General features: G+C 48.7%; 1 protein-coding gene across 5 annotated transcripts in view; it reads left to right on the forward strand.

Annotated features, from left to right (window-relative positions):
- The window catches only part of SLC8A1 (solute carrier family 8 member A1), a 128,321-nt gene that overhangs the window by 92,414 nt on the left and 18,740 nt on the right, over positions 1-17,167 (forward strand). For 3 of the 5 annotated variants that reach the window (XM_064647723.1, XM_064647726.1, XM_064647724.1), the window contains 4 exons: positions 8,930-9,036; positions 12,444-12,461; positions 14,154-14,284; positions 15,096-15,195. In XM_064647723.1, the coding sequence (XP_064503793.1) occupies positions 8,930-9,036; positions 12,444-12,461; positions 14,154-14,284; positions 15,096-15,195 (356 nt within the window). Of the gene's footprint in view, positions 1-8,929; positions 9,037-9,378; positions 9,483-11,618; positions 11,640-12,443; positions 12,462-12,571; positions 12,587-13,249; positions 13,319-14,153; positions 14,285-15,095; positions 15,196-17,167 lie in introns of all 5 variants that reach the window. The other 2 variants (XM_064647727.1, XM_064647725.1) reach the window with 2 other exon arrangements.

The following is a 17,167-nucleotide window of genomic DNA, read 5'->3' on the forward strand; positions in this document are numbered from 1 at the left end:
TGCTTTTCCAGCAGCAGAGCTAGCTGTCAGCAGCCCTGGCAGAGTGGCAGGGCACAGTTGAACCCCCTCGTCCAGTGTCTTCCCAAACAAGAATCCCTTGCCCTAAAGCCCTGGCAAACAGGATTTGAAATGTGCCTTCCCTGGGAGGGAAACTGCTAGGATTGATGCAAAGTCCTGCTGCAGTGGCGCTACTGGAGCAGTTCATGCACAGCAGATGTATTTTGGGCTTCCTTGAATCCCAATTCCTGATGCTGAAGCCATGCTATTAGACACGGACCTATTATTTCTCATGGTCCCCACTGTTTTGTTTAGTCAGCTTTAACTCAGCAAAGTTTGCTAAATGATTTACAGAACTGCAGAAATGTCCTTTTTGCTGGCAGTTGCTCACTGAAATTCATTTTGTGGAGGCCAAAGCCATTTCAATAAGAGTGATGTCTCCTGTTTGAGGAATATTGTCATGGCAACTATCCAGGTGCACACAGGGAAGAGCAACTCATATTTATATGAAAGGTGAGAGCAATTATTGTGGTGAGGGGGAACCTGGCTGCAAAGAAAATCTGCATGTGTATTTGGATGCAAGAAGCACTTATATTTGCTTTCCTTGGGAAAAATGTGTATGAGGACAATCAGGGAGAGGGGTAAGTGTTTGACCCAGAGGTCCTTTCTCACTCAAACCCTGTCACAATTTAATTCTTCACCATGCTTGTTTTCCACTTCAAGTTTTTCCAGTAGGAATTTCAAATCCAGCCCAGACCCCTTCTCAGGTGAGCATGTGTCTCTTCCCTGCAACATGCCACCCCACCACCATGGCAGATCTTGCCAATAGAGCATGATGAAATATTGGACCAGCCAACTCAGTTAGGAAAAAATCCCAGAAAGGCGGAATGGAGGAAATGTCAGATTTTGGCTCTTAACCCTGTAGGCTTAGAAGTGGAATTTGCAGGGTTTTATACTGAGCAAGGATGTTGGGCTGGGCTGAGCCCTGGGCAGTCAATCCTTTGCTTGTAGCACAGGCTGAATTTTTCAGGACTAATGCAGTTTTTAGCTGGCATGGGCAGGGCTGTGAAAAGCCAGGGGAGAAGTTATTTCTGCTCTGTCAGCTTTCCCAGGTACCTTAAGTAATTGCTGCTGGGGGTGTTTTTGATCAAACTCACATCAAATGTGTTTTCCTTCCTAGTCATCACTTGTATTACACTGTTTGTGCAAGTTGTCCTTGGAGCTCCAGATACTGATCCAGATGGATCTCTCCTGTTTGATCCCCCAGTGATCCTGCCTCCACCAGGCACTCTGGTAGCTTTCAGGACTGTGGATCACCATCACTGGACATGCATGGCAATGAGATTGGGAAAAATCAGAAAAACAGTTTAGTCCTGTGTTAGCACATTCAGAGCCATGAAGGGGAGGCCACAGCTCCAGCTGTCCTGGGGCAAGGAAACATTTAAGCATCACCAAAGGCTCAGGTACTAGTTTGGGGCAGATCAAGAGAGTGCCATTCATCTTCACCTAGCTGGGCCCTTGCAGGATGTGACATTGGCGGATGAATGAAGAAGTGCATTAGTCAGAGCATGAAATTCACAGTCAATTCAGAGCAAACATTGATGATTCACCAGAAAAACATTTCTGATCTGACAAATACTTCTCAATATGGTCTTCCTAAGAGGAGAGTCAAGCAGCATTCAGTCTAGCATGTGAAATCATCTTACCTGGCAGTCGTCACTCCTGAAGAGTATTTTCTGAGACACTGAGCATCAGCTGTGCCTGTCATCTCCCAGCTATTCAAGCAGCAACAGCTCTCGGTCCTCCTGTCTCTGCAGACCACCTCTCACACTTTGTATTTCTGCAAGGCAAGGGAAGAGCAGGCTGGATCTTTTTCCAGGATTTTCCTGGTAGTGATGCTCTGGAGAAGGCCAGTGTTATGCATCTGAGCCGTATGTTGTCATTTAAACTCAACGTATCCTGAAGCCAGAGGAGCAGTTGGTTTATACAGACATGGAAATGACAACACAGCCCTGTGGTCTTAGACAGACTGATTCAGGAAGCCTTGGGGAAAGAGGTGGAGGACATCTAAGAAAATAAGAGTAACCAGATGAATTTTGGCTCCAGAGGTGGAGGTAAAATAGAGGGACTGTTTCCCTCTCCCCTTGTTTGCAGTGTCCAGGCTGGTTGTGCTCAATCACATTTCTGAGAGGCATTGGACTGTGCAGCCTCATGCAGACCTAGACTGCTGGACCAGCAAACCAAGCTGCCACATCAGATCAGATCACATCCACACTACCCAAAGCATGCGTCACGCTTCGTTTCAGGCAGGTTTTCCTTTTCCCTCCCTGTCATGTTTGCAGCGTGCTGCAGGCAAAATTTTCATTAAGTACAGACATTTCATGTCAGCGAGGCTTGGTTCGGCAAAGGATCCTGCATGGGTGACTCATGGGACATCTTACACAGATGGGAACTCATCAGCAGGAACAGGAAACCCTAATGAACCCTCTCCTCTGTCAGAACCACTGGATAATAGTTAAAATCATGTGTTATACAAGGTCATTCACATAATCTGGCCCATTTTTGCACCTCTTCTGTCCCTCAGGAAGGTTTGTCCCTTCTCTGGTTGAGCAGGCATTTTGTTGCCCTGTCCTTTGTCCCCCACCACACACACATCCCTTGTGTCTGGGACAAATGCCTACATCACAGACTTGGGTGTCTCTCTGCCTGTGAGGCTGCCACCTCCTCACCAGAAGGTGCAGTTTTGTTGTCAACTGGTAGAAGAAAAGCCCTATCAGCTCCTTTTCCAACCCAGCAACAAGACAACTTCCTTCCTCAAGTAGCTGTCAGAAATTTGAGCAGTGAAGCTGCTAAGTGCACAGAAGCACTCCCTGGTGCCTCGGTCAGCAGAGTTGTGGGCTGCAGAGACAGGCAGGGGAGCAGTAAAGTCTCTTTGCATCTGTAATAGCATGGATGGAGCCTTGAGCCCCTGTAGCCTCTGGGGAGGCTTACAAAGAAGATAAGGACATTCAGGAGGACAGCGGAGCGTAGCAAAGGCAGGGATGGCAAGAGGAATAGTTGCCTTACTCTTGGTAGTTGGCTCCAGCCATGCCCTGGGGTCTGGTCCAGGTTCCTCACTGTGGCCATGGCCCATTTACACGGCCCTGGCTTCTGGCTCTGGTAGTGCCCAGCTCTGGTGATGGGCCCACTTGCCCCTCTTTACAGGCACTATCCAGTGCCCAGCGATCACATGAGTCGTGTGAGGCAGGGACATTTCCAAGCCACATGCCCATCTCTCATGGCAAGCTTTAACTTCAGCTAATTAAGTGACTGGCTGACAAGCAGATGTATGAGAAATCAATGTGGCAGGTTTCTGTGGGAGCCTGAAAGTGCATGCTAGAACAGGCAGCACTGATGGATGTGGCTCTGAAATATCACCTCTAGAACATGTATCCCTCGTGGCTATTCTCCCTCCATAATTGAATGCTCTCTGGGTGGGAAATGCTCGTCTGTTGGGACATCAGGGCTGGCAGCACAGGATCCCACTCCTGACTGCCTAGCCTGGATGTTATAACTATGAATCTGCAGTTGAAAGTCCTCCAAGCATGTAGTTCTCCTGGGTGAGCAGTGGAAGCTGGATGGGTGACAAGCTGCATAAGTGCACTGTTCCCTCTATTGATTCAGGAATAAGTATCTGTCCAGACAGCAACAGCATGCCATGTTCTCATGGGCAAGCTTGTTACTGGCTGCTATAAGTTGTGTGTTTAGAGATTGTAATTTTCCTGGCCCACTGGAGGCACCATTACTGACTAGTGCAGGTCTTTGCTATTCCAGCTCCGGCTCGTGTGTGGTCTGGGCACAATGATGATTTCTTAGCTGAGAGAATTCTGATCTGAGTGCACAGCAGAGTGGAGTTGGGCAAGATCTCTGGATTGGAAGGGCTCTGGATTAGAAGGTTTCTGGTCCAACTTGTTCTCAAAGCTAAGCAAGTGCCTTCCCCAGCTGGCATTGTGCTCTAAGCATCAGTTCTCTTCTTTGCCCTGCCTTTGCCATTGCACAAAGCCAGTTTGCTTCCCATTGACAGGAGACTTGCAGCCCTGTCGTGCTATTGCAATGTCATTTGCAGGCAGACATCTGGGCACTCTCTCTTGCCCTTTCCAGAGATGTGCCCAGAAAATGGCAGGTGGGCTGGCGTGCTTATGCCAAGTGCACGTCACTTCCTTTGCTGTCAGCGACACTGAGCTGGCGTTGGCAATCACACTGCTCTCCCTGGCACATGGGATACTGCAAATGCCAAAAGCTTACAGAAGCTCAAAGGGCAATGTGAGAAATCTGCAGAGCATAGCTAAGTACACAGAAACCTGGTCTGGCTAGGAAACCCCTGAGGCACAGATGCCTGGGGCTGGGAGAGGATCAGTTGGAAATAATGTCTATGTGCCTGTCCTCCTACTCCAAGGTGGGTTTGGCAGTTATCACAAGAAGAGGCTGTGTTGGCCAGTCATTGGGTCTGATGGGGTGTATCAGCTCTTCTTTGGTGCCCCATCCCCAGCCAAAAGGACTTTTCCATGGGCTATTGTAACTACGGGTTGTGTGGGAAGTTCTGATAAAAGACCTTTATGGTTCGAATGAAATATCGTGGTTTGAAATAACTCCTGACAGAGAGCATTGGACTTGGAGTGAGGGCAGAGCTTTGTATGCCAAAGTTACCAACCTTCTTTCGTTGCTGCTGGGTGTCTGCAAGAGGAGAAGAGCTGGAGCTGCAATTCTGCAAGATGTGTTTTATTCTTTGATTTCCAGTACACGGAAATGAGATGAAACTCATTCCCTCAGCAATTGCTTTGACTACAGACTCAAGGAAGTGCAGTTTCTGGTACAGAAGTGCAGACAGTTAAATGGGCCCTCAGTCTTCATGCCAAAGCAGGGTTCTTTAGCTCAGGTGAAACGGACCAGCAGCAGCTGTGCTTTGCTGCAAACTTGCCCCATGGTATCACTGGGGGTCCCTGCAGGAGGCAGGGAGGAAGGGACAGGGAGGGGTGTCAAGGCTGGTTGTTTAGACCAACACAGGACCTCTATCCCCATGCATTCAAATGTGTTGGAGAGATTCTCCAGAAATTGCTTTTTCCCACCTGCAGTGTGATTGAGGGTCAAAACAGGAAGAAAAAATCCATCTTTTCAAGGGTTGTGGTCTTGCACAGTCATGAGATCTGGAGTGTTTGGCTCCTGGAGACATTAGATTATGGCACACACACCACTGTCAGCCCCAAATCAAAGCTGATTCTAGACCTCTTTCTAGAAGAGACATCTTGGAAACACCATCTAGATTGACCACAGATTCTCACAAGGAGAAGAAAATGTTTAATGGTTTAATCTTCTGATTTTTCCCTCTGTCTCATGGATTTGGGACTCTTGGTTCCTGGCCCTGCAGTGACTGAGCACCAGGGGTTTCAGGGTGATAATCAGCCTCCCTTTGGTTTTCTGTTGTAGAAGCACTATCACAGCTTGTGCTGAAAGAGCCTCTGGGCCACAGGAGAGAGAGATTTTAAATCCAAATTTCAGTGTGTACTTGCGCTGTCAGGACTTTGGGTCTCTTCAGCCTACTGTGTCTAGCTGGTAAAGTCCAGGGGCAGCTCAGCAGAGCTCAGTGCTGCAGTCGGTCCACATCGCTCTGTGAGCCTTAGCCAAGCTGTCCTGGCTCTGCCAGCCACCCACCTCTGCCTCGTTCCCACCATGTCTTGTAATGCAAGAAAATAGCCTCGCACAGCAACCCGTACCTCTGAAAAAGAGGACTGTGGGCAGCAGGCTGATAGAGCTGCACCCCGAATGCAGCAGGAGCACAGGACTAGGTGAGGGCACCAGGAACACAGGCTGAATTCCACAGACTCACAGACAGCCCCATGGTAGCTTGTTGCTGCCCACATCCTCACAGCCGCCTCTCTACAGCAGGAGTGAGAGGCAGAGACCATATTGAAGGGTCCAGGAAGAGCAGGGTGATATGAGTGCACATCCTAGATTACTGTAGAAAGCAGTCCTTACTTTGAGGCAGGATAAACTGTGCAGTTGCCTGATCCTCCTCCTTCTCCACTGATCAAACACTGCCACATGGCCACATGCGTGCAGGACCCTGCAGAGGGGGGTTGTAGCAGGCAAAAGGCAGTGTGATGCAGATCAGGCATGCTCTAAGAATAGCTTGTGTTATTTTCATATACTTGCTGCTTCTCAAACACCATTAGGAGGTAATCCTTTTCTCCAGGATTGCAGTCTCATCCCAGGGACAAATTTGCCTCAGCAATTCTTGCTGATTGGAGATTCATACAGAGAGTGGACTTGGCATTTGTTCTTCCTGCCCTTTTTTCTAACAGCCTTCTACAGCAGAAAAAGCAGCAGGGCACATCTACCTAACACAGGGCACTTGTTCACCCCCTAGAATGATCACTTGGAAAACTGCATAATAACACCACCTCCTGGCAGTGGCACTTTATGCCCCATTATTCTGCATTATTCAAGGAAGTCCTATTGGTGTTGGGTCTAAGTATCAGAAAAATCCTTTTTAAGTGGCATCCTGGTTTCTTTTCATAAGAGAGAGGATTATTTTGTGGGGCTTTGAGGTATACCACACACAGCAAGCCAGAGCACACCCACAGGCAGTTTACATTTTGATACCTCTGCTGCTCTCAGAATTTAAGGAGGCATCCCTTTTAATTAACTTTCCTGAAAAAAGTTATTTTTTCATACATGAGGGCAGGATGAGGTGTACATTTCAATAGGCATTGTCAGGAGAATTATTGATTTTGTTAGTAATGTTTCTGAAATTGTGCCATTCCAGTAATTCTGCCAGGTTCTCCTTGAAAGCTTAGCTAAGAGCATTTTTATATCCTTCATTAGTTTTTTTAATACACGATAATTTCCCCTAACTCATCAAGGCAGAGCAAGATCAGCTGCGTGCTTGGTAACCATTTTTCCTGTGTACAAACCTATTGCAGCAATAATTACAAACTGGACAAATTATTACAGATATTCATTATAAAATACAATTACACCGAGCGGTGCTGCATTGTTACACTTTTCACAGCCATCACTTGCTCTTGAGTAAATGGTTTCATTATGAGTATGAAGGGCAAACTTAATACACTCCTGACTCACAGCAAACAGCACAAGAAATCATCCTGGCTGTTCCTCGGAGTGCTTGCGGTGTTTACCCCGAATGAGTAGAAAATGTTGACTCTGCTGCCAAATACTTGTCAGCTTAACAGAGGGGCTCTGGGTGGCCAGTGCAGATGTGCAAGGAGAGGAGAAAGTCAGAAATTACAGCAGCACGGCCTGAATTTCACTCCCCTAGAGCGTGGCTTTCTTCCACGTTTATGGGTTTTCAGTGCTGGGACTTGCCAGGAGCAGCAGAACCTCCTTGGTCATATATTAGGGCAGCCTTGGGGCTGCTTCAGCTTGTGCTGGTTGCTCGTGGAAAGTGCAGAGGAGCCAGGGATGGGACAAGAAACATTTCTTCGAAGGACAAGACAGACAAGCTTGGACAGGGAGAGAGTAACTGGGAAGCTTCTTTAAGAGCATTCACAGGAGGGCAGTGCTGTCAAGTGTCGGGGGAAAGCAAACCCAGTCAGAAGGTCGGCAGCAAGCACAAGGCTACAGACAGTCACTGCACTGGCTTTTTAGTGTTGTTATTCCTTCTTATTTTTTGTCTGGGACAAGGTCAGAGCCAGGAGGAGGTCTTGTCCCATCCGCAATGCCATGAGTGCATGATAGTGAGCAGAGCATTCCAGGGCAGAGCAGAGGCTGCTGGATTTCTGTCTCATATGTTGTCTTTCCAAGGACTTTGCACTGTAGGAAGGATCACAGTAGCACGGCCCCCCCCACACCATACCCCTTGTATCCCAGGTTTGGTCACCTTCTGGCGAGCAGCTTTCAGCTGGATGTTTCTGGACTGTTTTCAGTCCCTGAAAAGAGCTGAAAAACTTCTTCTGTGCTAATTTTTTTCCCCTGGTAAAGCAATTTTCACTTTATTGGGGGCTCAAGGAGCAAACCTCTCTGTGGGTGGCCACAGCCTCCTGCAAGGCTTTCATCTTCTGTGACGTGTGCTTGTGGCTATGCTCTGGGCAGGGACTCTGCCTTTGGACCTGTCCTGATGACGCTGCAGGGGCAAATTCAGCAACCCTGGGTCATGTGAGGGAGAATTGCTGCTCAACTCTCAAACAGGAGAAAATTAAACCTCGAAGGCTTGGGAAAGGATGTGCTGCTTGTGAAGTGAAATTAAAAAAGTAATATCTCACCGTCAGAGAAGCTTTCCATCACCCTGCTCTAACCAGAAAGACCATTTTTCCTTTACATTCTCTTCACAGAAAAAGTCCTACTCCAACATCTCTTTCAAGCTTGTAAATTAGAGCCTCCAAAGTCCAAACCGAGCAACTGAACATGATGTTGTGCATGGATCTGCTGTGCCTGGTGAGACAGAGTCTCTTCCATGCACAAGCTTGAGCAGTGCATCATGCTTTCAGAGGCTTGGTCTGTGCTTGTTCCCAGTTCTCATGCCCATGTAGTGTGTGCAGGCTATCAAGGGGCTGTTCTGTACCCTAGGTTTTTGGAAAGGGAGGTGTCTTGCTGCCCCCACTGCCCCCCCAAGGCACTTCTAGGGGAAGCTGGCCCAGGCTGTATTGGCCTATGGCCATGCCAGGGGGGATGGCACCCTGCAAGCTGCTGGTGCTCTGACCCTGTGGTTTGTGCTCATCCTGAGGCAAGCTTGGTCCATTGGCTCCTGCCTTTGCTTTTGGCTGTGCTGTCCCTCCAGCCTGTGCTACCAAAACCACTGTTTTCTGTTCGCAGCCCCCTTCTCCTGCTGTTTCCATCCTCCTCTTCCTCCTCTTCTACCTTTTCTTCCTCTTCCTGTTTCCCCTCTTCCCTTTTCCCCCCTTACTCTTGAATCTCTATTTCTTCTTCTCTGTTGCAGCAAAACGATATCAATCAAGGTGATAGATGATGAGGAGTATGAGAAAAACAAGACCTTCTACCTAGAGATCGGGGAGCCCCGGCTGGTGGAGATGAGTGAGAAGAAAGGTGGGGGACGTGCTCCGGGGCTGAGCCCAGCCTGTGTGTCCCTGTCTGGCTCACTCATGTCTGGCACCTGCAACACCGAGCTCACATCCCCAGAGCCTATGGAAAAGGGCAGGAGCAAGACCACTTCCCATTCCCTCTGAACACGGCCTTTCCCCAGCTCACCAAGCTACAACCTTGGCCAGGTGGTGGGGATGCTCCTGCCCTTCCCCATATGCCCCAGGAGGGATGTGCAGCCGCTTTCCCCCACCCAACCATCTCTGTCACCACGGCACCCGGGCGGACGTGAACTGCATGTGTGTGCGATGCCAATCATGTGTTTGCCTTTGTCTTGTGTTCCCACAGGAAATTCATTACCCTTAGAGTACTTGACCGTGAGGAGTATGAGAAAGAGTGCAGTTTCTTCCTTGTGCTTGGGGATCCAGTGTGGCTACGACGAGGAGTGAAAGGTGTGAGAGTAAAACCAGACCAGCTCTCGAGACGCTGCCGTCCGCTTTCTCTGTGTCTTCCTACTCTCACACTCCTTTCTCCTCGCACTTTGGCTCCTGGCCGTTTTGCCCTCCCTCCTCCGAATCTTGGCCGCTGCACCTTTTTGCTCTGTTTTCTTTCCTCTGTCATTTTGAGAGGATTCTGCCTCACTCACCAGGGCCCCCAGGGAGCAAGGCATGCTCCCAGGATGGCCCCAGAGAACCTGGGTGGGGGACAATGAGCATTGCCAGCCCCCAGAGATGTTTTGAGAGTAACTGCCCTGCCACGTTGCAGCTACACCTTCGTTTAATCATGTAGAACGTTCAGTCTCGACAAGTAAAAAGGCAACGCTGCATCATTTTTATCAGAAGATAAAACAGCTTTCACTTGAAATCAAATGCATGGCCAGAGCAGTAATTTTAGCCTTTTTATGCTGGCACTAGGATCTGAAAATAGCCGAAAATCACAGCACAAGCAGGTAGTACCGTGAGATGCAATCACTTTAGGTAAATCAGGTTATACTCAAATGAAGTTTCATGGCTCTGCATTGGATAATAGCTTCTCACAGGAATAATAAAAACAATTTCCTCTTTCATCACATTTTTGAACCAACTGCAAAACTTCCCAAAAAGGCAGAGTTCACCTATTTTCCCACGTATTTTTTCTGCTGGAAAATAGGGTGAAAATTAATGGCAGCAGCTAGTTCTGCATGCTATTCATGGCTGAGCAAGAAGCAGTTTTAGAGCCACTTAAGATATTATTAAAGCCTTTGTAGAAAATTGGCAGCCTAATTTGTTCTGTCTGCCTTGGAGCTGCTTTCTAGTTTCTGGGACATCAGTGCTCCCTTCAGTAGGCATGGGGCTGTAATATATTATTTGATCAGGACAGAGAGGGCCCCACACTGAGTGGGGACTTGCCACGTTCCTCTTCAGCTCAGGTACTGTCTAGGTCAGCTGCGTCATCCCCTCCATCAGCTTTCCTGCTGGTTTATGTGACCAGCTAGCAAAAGCTGGGCTAAAAAAATCAGACACACTGGCATGACTCAGGCACTGCAGGTGGGGTCTGTATCATTAAATGGTGCTGGTGGCATCTATGGAGCATAGAGAATGTTGCCAAGATAAATTTACACGTGGACAACTCAACTCAGCAGCTCCAGCCTTGCCCACCTTCACAAGGGCCAGCATGGGCTCAGCCTTGCAAGTCCAGCAAGGGCAAATATGCTTTCCAGGGCCAAGTTTGAGAATTGTGGTACTAACTCTGTAGATCCTAGCTGAAAGTTTTAGCTAAAAATAAAAGGAAAAGGAAATAAAGTTTCTCATTTTCCTGGTCACAAAGATAACTGAGGAAAACTGAGAGAAGCTGAGCTTTGAGAACTCACTGGCTGGAAGACAAGTCAGAATTTTAAGGGGTGCTATTTGCTGCTTTGGCCATGCAATCTTTTTTAACTTGTTTCTTTGTACTTGGTTTTGTACAAGAGGCAGAGAGGCAGGGGTAGTGGTGACAAGGGCAGCCCAGAGACAAGGGCATTTCTGAAATGTCACCCCTGGGCCACAGAGCTGTGTTGGGGTCTGCATCTCAGGGGTGTGAGACCCACCGGCACACTAAGCGAGAGGCTTTTTCTTTTTGAAGACCTAAAATTTTGAGCAACAAGATCCTTGAGCCAAGCCTTGCCACAGACTTTTGTTCTCTCATTGCATATGACAAAAGTACAGCTGTATGCTGGAGATGTTGCTCCCCATTACACAGCTGGAGGAGGTCAAAGCCAGTAGCTGCTGCACATGGGACATCTTCTGTCCTCCCCTGGGGCAGAACTGCCTCCGAGACCAATGGAAGATCTTGCACATAAAATTCAAAGTGGGAAAACTAATTTTTGGAGTGTGTCTTTTAATCCCATATCCACCCCATGTTTGCAATGGTTTTTATTTTAAATCCACAATCCCATGAAACCTTTCTGTTCCTTTATTTTTAGTGCCTTTCTCTTAACACTAATGGTATCCTGCAGCCTTACAGATCTGAAATCCCTGCCTTGGGATCTGGTGTCTTTCTGTGGATATCCCTTTTGATTTCATTATTCATTTACTTTTCTTCTTCTGTGTTTGTCTCTGTCTCCTTCACAGCCCTGTTGTTGAATGAGCTTGGTAAGCGCGCATTCATTTTTCCTTTCCATTTTTCCAGTTTGTGTGTTTTCAGAAGACAATTGATTTTGCTTGAAGTTTTTCTTTGCTCGCGGCATTCTCTTTTAGGGTCATCAGCACTATTTAAGTAAACTCAGGTATCTAATGCCCCATCTCTCTTTAGAGTAGAGTCCCAAAGTCACCAATAATAATGAGTGGTAATCCGCTGTGGTAAGGAGCATTTTTTGGGGGTGGTTCAGTTACGGCCATAGTATACCTGCCAACATGCCATGATACAGGCTTGTGGCATCCAAATTAACCCATCCCCTCTAACATTGGTGTGGCAGAAACAGGATTTCTTGGAGACTTAGGGATGCTTGCAGCTGGACAGGAAAACTGGCCAGTCCTGTTTTGAAGAGACAGTGCAAACTTTGCCTCCTGTCTTGGGAAGATTCAGAGCCTATCCAGCCTTTGCATTTCCTTGCTGGTCATTTCCAGGATAGGACAGTTGGGAAGGGAAGCAAAGCCATCCTGTTTCCCCAAAGCACCCACAGCCCTGGGGTAGACTCACACTGGTTTTACCCCCTCCACAGCATATACTGGATACCAGGGGGTGGCAGATTGCAGATGTGGGTTGAAAAGCCTGTGTTCAGGTCTCCCCACACTATCCCTGGGGTATGTGTTGAGAAGCAGCCTCCATGTCCACAGTTCCTGGCCATGGAGCAGGGAAGGACCACCTTGTGGGCTGCAAGGTGTCCGTGTTGCTGTGTGAATGCTAATCCTCATTTATTCTCTCTCTCTCTCTCTCTCATTTTTGGTTTCATCTAGGTGGCTTCACCATCACAGGTATGGATTTCTAGTCTTCCCCCTATCCCCCGCTTCCTTTTTCTTAATGGCCATATGCTCACTTTGCTCTTTCCTCTTGGTTTCCTCTTTGCTTTTGTTCTGTCCTGGAGGGAAACTCTGGAATGGTAAGAAGGCGCTGAGCTGTGGCCCCACTGCCCCGGCCGGTCCCTCTAACACAGTGTCCTCTCACAGAGTGCTCTGCCTGCCACACACACCTAACTCCACCTCGGGGAGGGTGAGCTGTCACTCCTGAAGTGACAAGCAGCCCCACTTCATCTCTTGGAGCAAGGTGGGCTTCTCCACTTGATCCAGTTGTCCCCTCCGTGCTGCCCACACGGGAGGTGTGCACAGGGCTCTGTCCTCCCCAGGCAGCCACCAGGGTGCCCAAGCACTGTGGGAGGGGCAGGATGCTTTAGCCCCTGCCCTCCCACCAGTGAGACCCAGCAGCAGGGCTTGCTCCTCTGTCATTAGCCAGCCAAGCATCTGTCATTCAGCCAAGCACTGCAGGACGAGAAGATCCTGGGTCCCACACATTGCAGAGCAGCCCCTCAGGAGCCCTGGAAACAGTAATTCAGACCTAGGAGGCTTTGGCAGTGAGGTGGTCCCTTTGACAAGCAGGAGGAGAAGGGCTTTCCTGCAACCTATTGCTGTCTGTGCAGATGAGGGGCAGCCAGCAAGGGAGCAACACTAACCCCGTGTGACGTAGGAATAGTTTACTAACTGCACGGTGACAGTTTGCACAGGGTGTCCAGTCCCTCCTCCTGATGTCCTGCTGATCACTTTGATAGGAAAACCCATCTTCAGGAAGGTCCAGGCTAGAGATCATCCTCTTCCTTGCACCGTGGTCTCCATCCAAGGTACCTATAGCGTGACACCTGAGGGCCACATCAATCCCATGTGGACTGACTGTGGTGTGTGCCTAGTGACAGTTTAACTCCAGTCCTTTTAGTCCTGACATTCTTCTGCTCATCCCTTGAGTGGACTGGAAGGGAGTTTAGTGGGGTCTGCACAAGGGACAGTGACAAAGGCCATGAGCTGCAGTCCCCATGCCCCAGAGGTTGCAGGGATGCCAGTGGAGGTGCAGACCTGCTTCACTGTTTGTGTAGTCCCTCTGCTGCTGCCTCTCTCAGGGTTTGGGGCCAGGCACTGGCCTTTGGATGACTCCTCACACCCGTATGGCCCAGTATTATTTCCTCCAGCCCCACCATCGCAGCAGGAGTTGACTGCCAGCTTCCTCTCTGAGGCAAAACCCTGCTCAGAAGGAGGCAGAGCCAAGATTTCATATGCGTCTCAGCCCTGGGGTTTCTGGTAGCTCTCTCTTGTTGTAACAGGCTGATGGAATTGTCCTGACCATACCCCACTGCAGACCTGGAGTGCTGGGAAATGGAGCAGCCCTAGTGATAATCTTTCCCCTTCCCAGCATCCCTGTGGAGAGGCAGCGGGTACCAGGCATAAAACTATTCCTCAGCACTAAGGATGAACAGGACTCCTTCTGAGGTTGGATGAGTTGCAGACCTCTTGCTAGTGCTTCTCCCTAAAACTATCTTGTCTATTGCTCCATGAGCTCCTTCTCCACTGTTCTGTCGCTCATGCTCCCACATGGAGGCTTCCTGACCTCCCCCTCTGACAGGAAGCCACATCCAGAGAGTGACCAGCTGGACCTGGTTCGCTGATGGGCTCTTTGCTTTGCAGAGGAGAATGAGGAAAAGCAGCCACTGACCAGCAAGGAGGAGGAGGAGCGTCGCATCGCAGAGATGGGGCGCCCAGTCCTGGGGGAGCACACCAAACTCGAAATCATCATTGAGGAATCCTACGAGTTCAAGGTACTGTCCACATCCTCTGTCCCTGTTCTTCTTCCCCTCTGGCTGGGGCCCCTCCTTTTGTGTTGGCACAGCATTGGCAAGCACACGTTGATGGTATTGCAGCAAAGCGAGGCAACGTGTGGCATCACAAGGTCTCAGAGCAGGACCGAGGGACACTTTGGAAGGTGACTGAGCCAAGGCACGATGAAAGGCTGGGGGTCACTACAGTGAGATGGCAGTGGGTTAAAATACACTCTGCATCTTCACTGTCCATTTTAGCCCACAGCCATGGTCCTTCGGGGACTTTCTGTCCCACCCACAGACTCTTTGTGGTTGTTATTATTATAGTAGAACATCAGTCTGGTGAGGTCCAAAATGCTGCAGGTTGCTTTAAAACATAACCTTGTTCTCACAGTGGTGTGCTACACACAGGTCCTACTTACAGGCCTAGGACTCCCAGTGCAGAGGGCTGATACCCTAAATGCAAGTAATGGTTGTGCAGCTCAGCTGCCATGAATGCATGTGCCAGACCAAGAGCTGAAAACCGGCCATTTAATTCTTTTCCACTTTTCTGAAGTATAAAAAAATAACAGACTGCCCTTACTGTGTCTCTGAGATGCTTCAAACTCCCATCATGAGCAGGCTTCAAAGGTCTTTTTTAGCAGCACAGAGGAGAGTTGCTGGTTTTGCTGCTGGGGCTCTTGACCGGAGCTTAAAATCTGCTAAGCTTTTTCTATAAATGCATGGCTGTAAGCACCAGTGTGAGTGGGTTTTAGCCCAGTATCTCCAGCCTGATAGTCCCTAATTCTCTTCTCTGCATCTCTATCCACAGAACACAGTGGACAAGCTCATTAAGAAGACAAACCTGGCCCTGGTGGTTGGCACAAACAGCTGGAGGGAGCAGTTTATCGAGGCTATTACTGTCAGCGCGGGTGAGTTTGGACCACAGCTCCAGGTGAATTACAATCAGCCTTGCTCACTACTCGGCTTGGCTGCATCAGTAATACAGGCTGTAGAGGAGCAGCAGGAGGCAGAACAGCCAACAGAGTTATTTACAGTATCTGCATAAATAAGGCAGCTGATTAAATCCTTGTCTTATGTGTAGGAAACCTGATGCATTAAGTGTGTCTGTAGTGCTGGACAGAGCAACACTCTGGCTGTCACCAGACGGCAGAGGGGAAAAGCAAGTTCAGTGGGAGAGATCTGGGAGATGAACTCAGTGTTGAAATTCAGACAGGCACAGATGATGTTGGTGCCAGGCAGCAGTGCTCCCCATCCCTGGTTCTCCCTGTACCGCTGCACTGAGGGCAGCACAGTACTGAGGGTGCCAAGCCCTGAAGACAGTGACTCTCTGAGAGCCAAAATTTACCTTTGACACCCTCTGCTTTCAGGAACTCCTGCTGCTCCAGCCACCTGCGGCTGGAGGTTTATGGCTCAGCATCCCAATAACTGCAGCAACATGTAGTAGCTGTGGTTGGGTCTGATCATATCTGATCATATCTTCCCTCCCTTGGAGAATTGTCTTTCCCTCAGAAATGCCCTGTTGTACAGTTCTCGCAGGTGCCAGTGCCATGTTTACCAGTATGCCCAGTACAGGATATATTATTGTTCCCACATCTGTGGAAGATGAGAGAAAGCAGATCTCCTCCAGATGTTGTTTTAACAGACGGAGAGACGATAACTCACTGACTGGATGTTACAACCTCCCAGCCCAGCCTGGGCTCTGTGTGCACACATTAGGGCAAAATCAACCAGTTTAAATTAAATCTCTGGGGATGGCAGTTAGAGCTCATCTAGCTAATTGTGCACTGAAATGCATGGGGGAGCACTTACATTTCCTACCTCGAACGCAGCTATACAAGGTAACGTCTGCCCAGCACAGAGTAATTAAAAGTGATGGCCGTCCCATTTAACCTCTGCCTCTGAAAACAAGGACAGGACATTGTGCAGCAGCTATCTCTTCAAATTGCGATCCCTTCTGTTGTAGCATAGTTTTTCTCAGAGCCTGCAGGCAAGAGCCTCCCATTATTTTGGATACAGCCTGAACATATCATGCAAGACAATCCTTGCTGCAGATTTTCTAGCTAACATGGCTAAACTAATCTATGCCAGAACCAATTATTTAATTGCATCCCATATTAAGGCAAAGATAATCACTGATGCTTGGGTCCTGTTTCTGTGACACATGTAAAGACTACAGTTATGTGAAAGCCCTGTTACCACCATGTCTTGAATATATAGTCATGATCAATGCTAACAGGATGATTAACAAACATTTAATAAATGGGATACATTTTGGTGGACATTAACTGTGCCTTGCAGTTGGGAAACAGTAGGTTGTCTCTGAGCTCTGGACATACCCAGGCTTTAGCTCCTCAACCTTTCAGCCAGACAAGTTAAAATACCTTAGACACTGGAGGCTGAGTTTGAGGTTTTTCCCTGCAGCTCACCATGGAGAGCGGGTGAAAGTCACACATTCCCACTTCAAAATGTAACATCCCAGCTGAGAAAAGAAACATTAAAACCCCAGTTCCCACCCAATGTGCAACTTAAAGCATTGTTTGCAGGGAGGCTGGGCGATGGAGCAGCAGGTTAAGCCTGTGGAAGGACAGTGCAGGTGCAGGCACAGCTGTGCCACACCATGCCATGCCATTCCACACTGTCCATGAGCCTCTCACCCATAGCTCCTTTAGTGTGCACCCAACAGCTGTAAAGTTTCTTCCACAGCAAAAACATCCCGGGGTTTGCGAGCCTGTTCCTGAATGCACCCCTGGGTCACCATCCGACATCACTCTGCGTTTCAAGTCACCTTCACAGGATCTGGCCAGCTCTTCAAAAGGGAGCTGCTCAACATAATGATGGGCAGATGTGGATGAGTGTTATGGCAGTGGCACTCGTATTCAT

This window comes from Pseudopipra pipra, chromosome 3 (assembly GCF_036250125.1).
Source record: "Pseudopipra pipra isolate bDixPip1 chromosome 3, bDixPip1.hap1, whole genome shotgun sequence".
In the NCBI taxonomy this organism is placed as follows: Eukaryota; Metazoa; Chordata; class Aves; order Passeriformes; family Pipridae; genus Pseudopipra; species Pseudopipra pipra.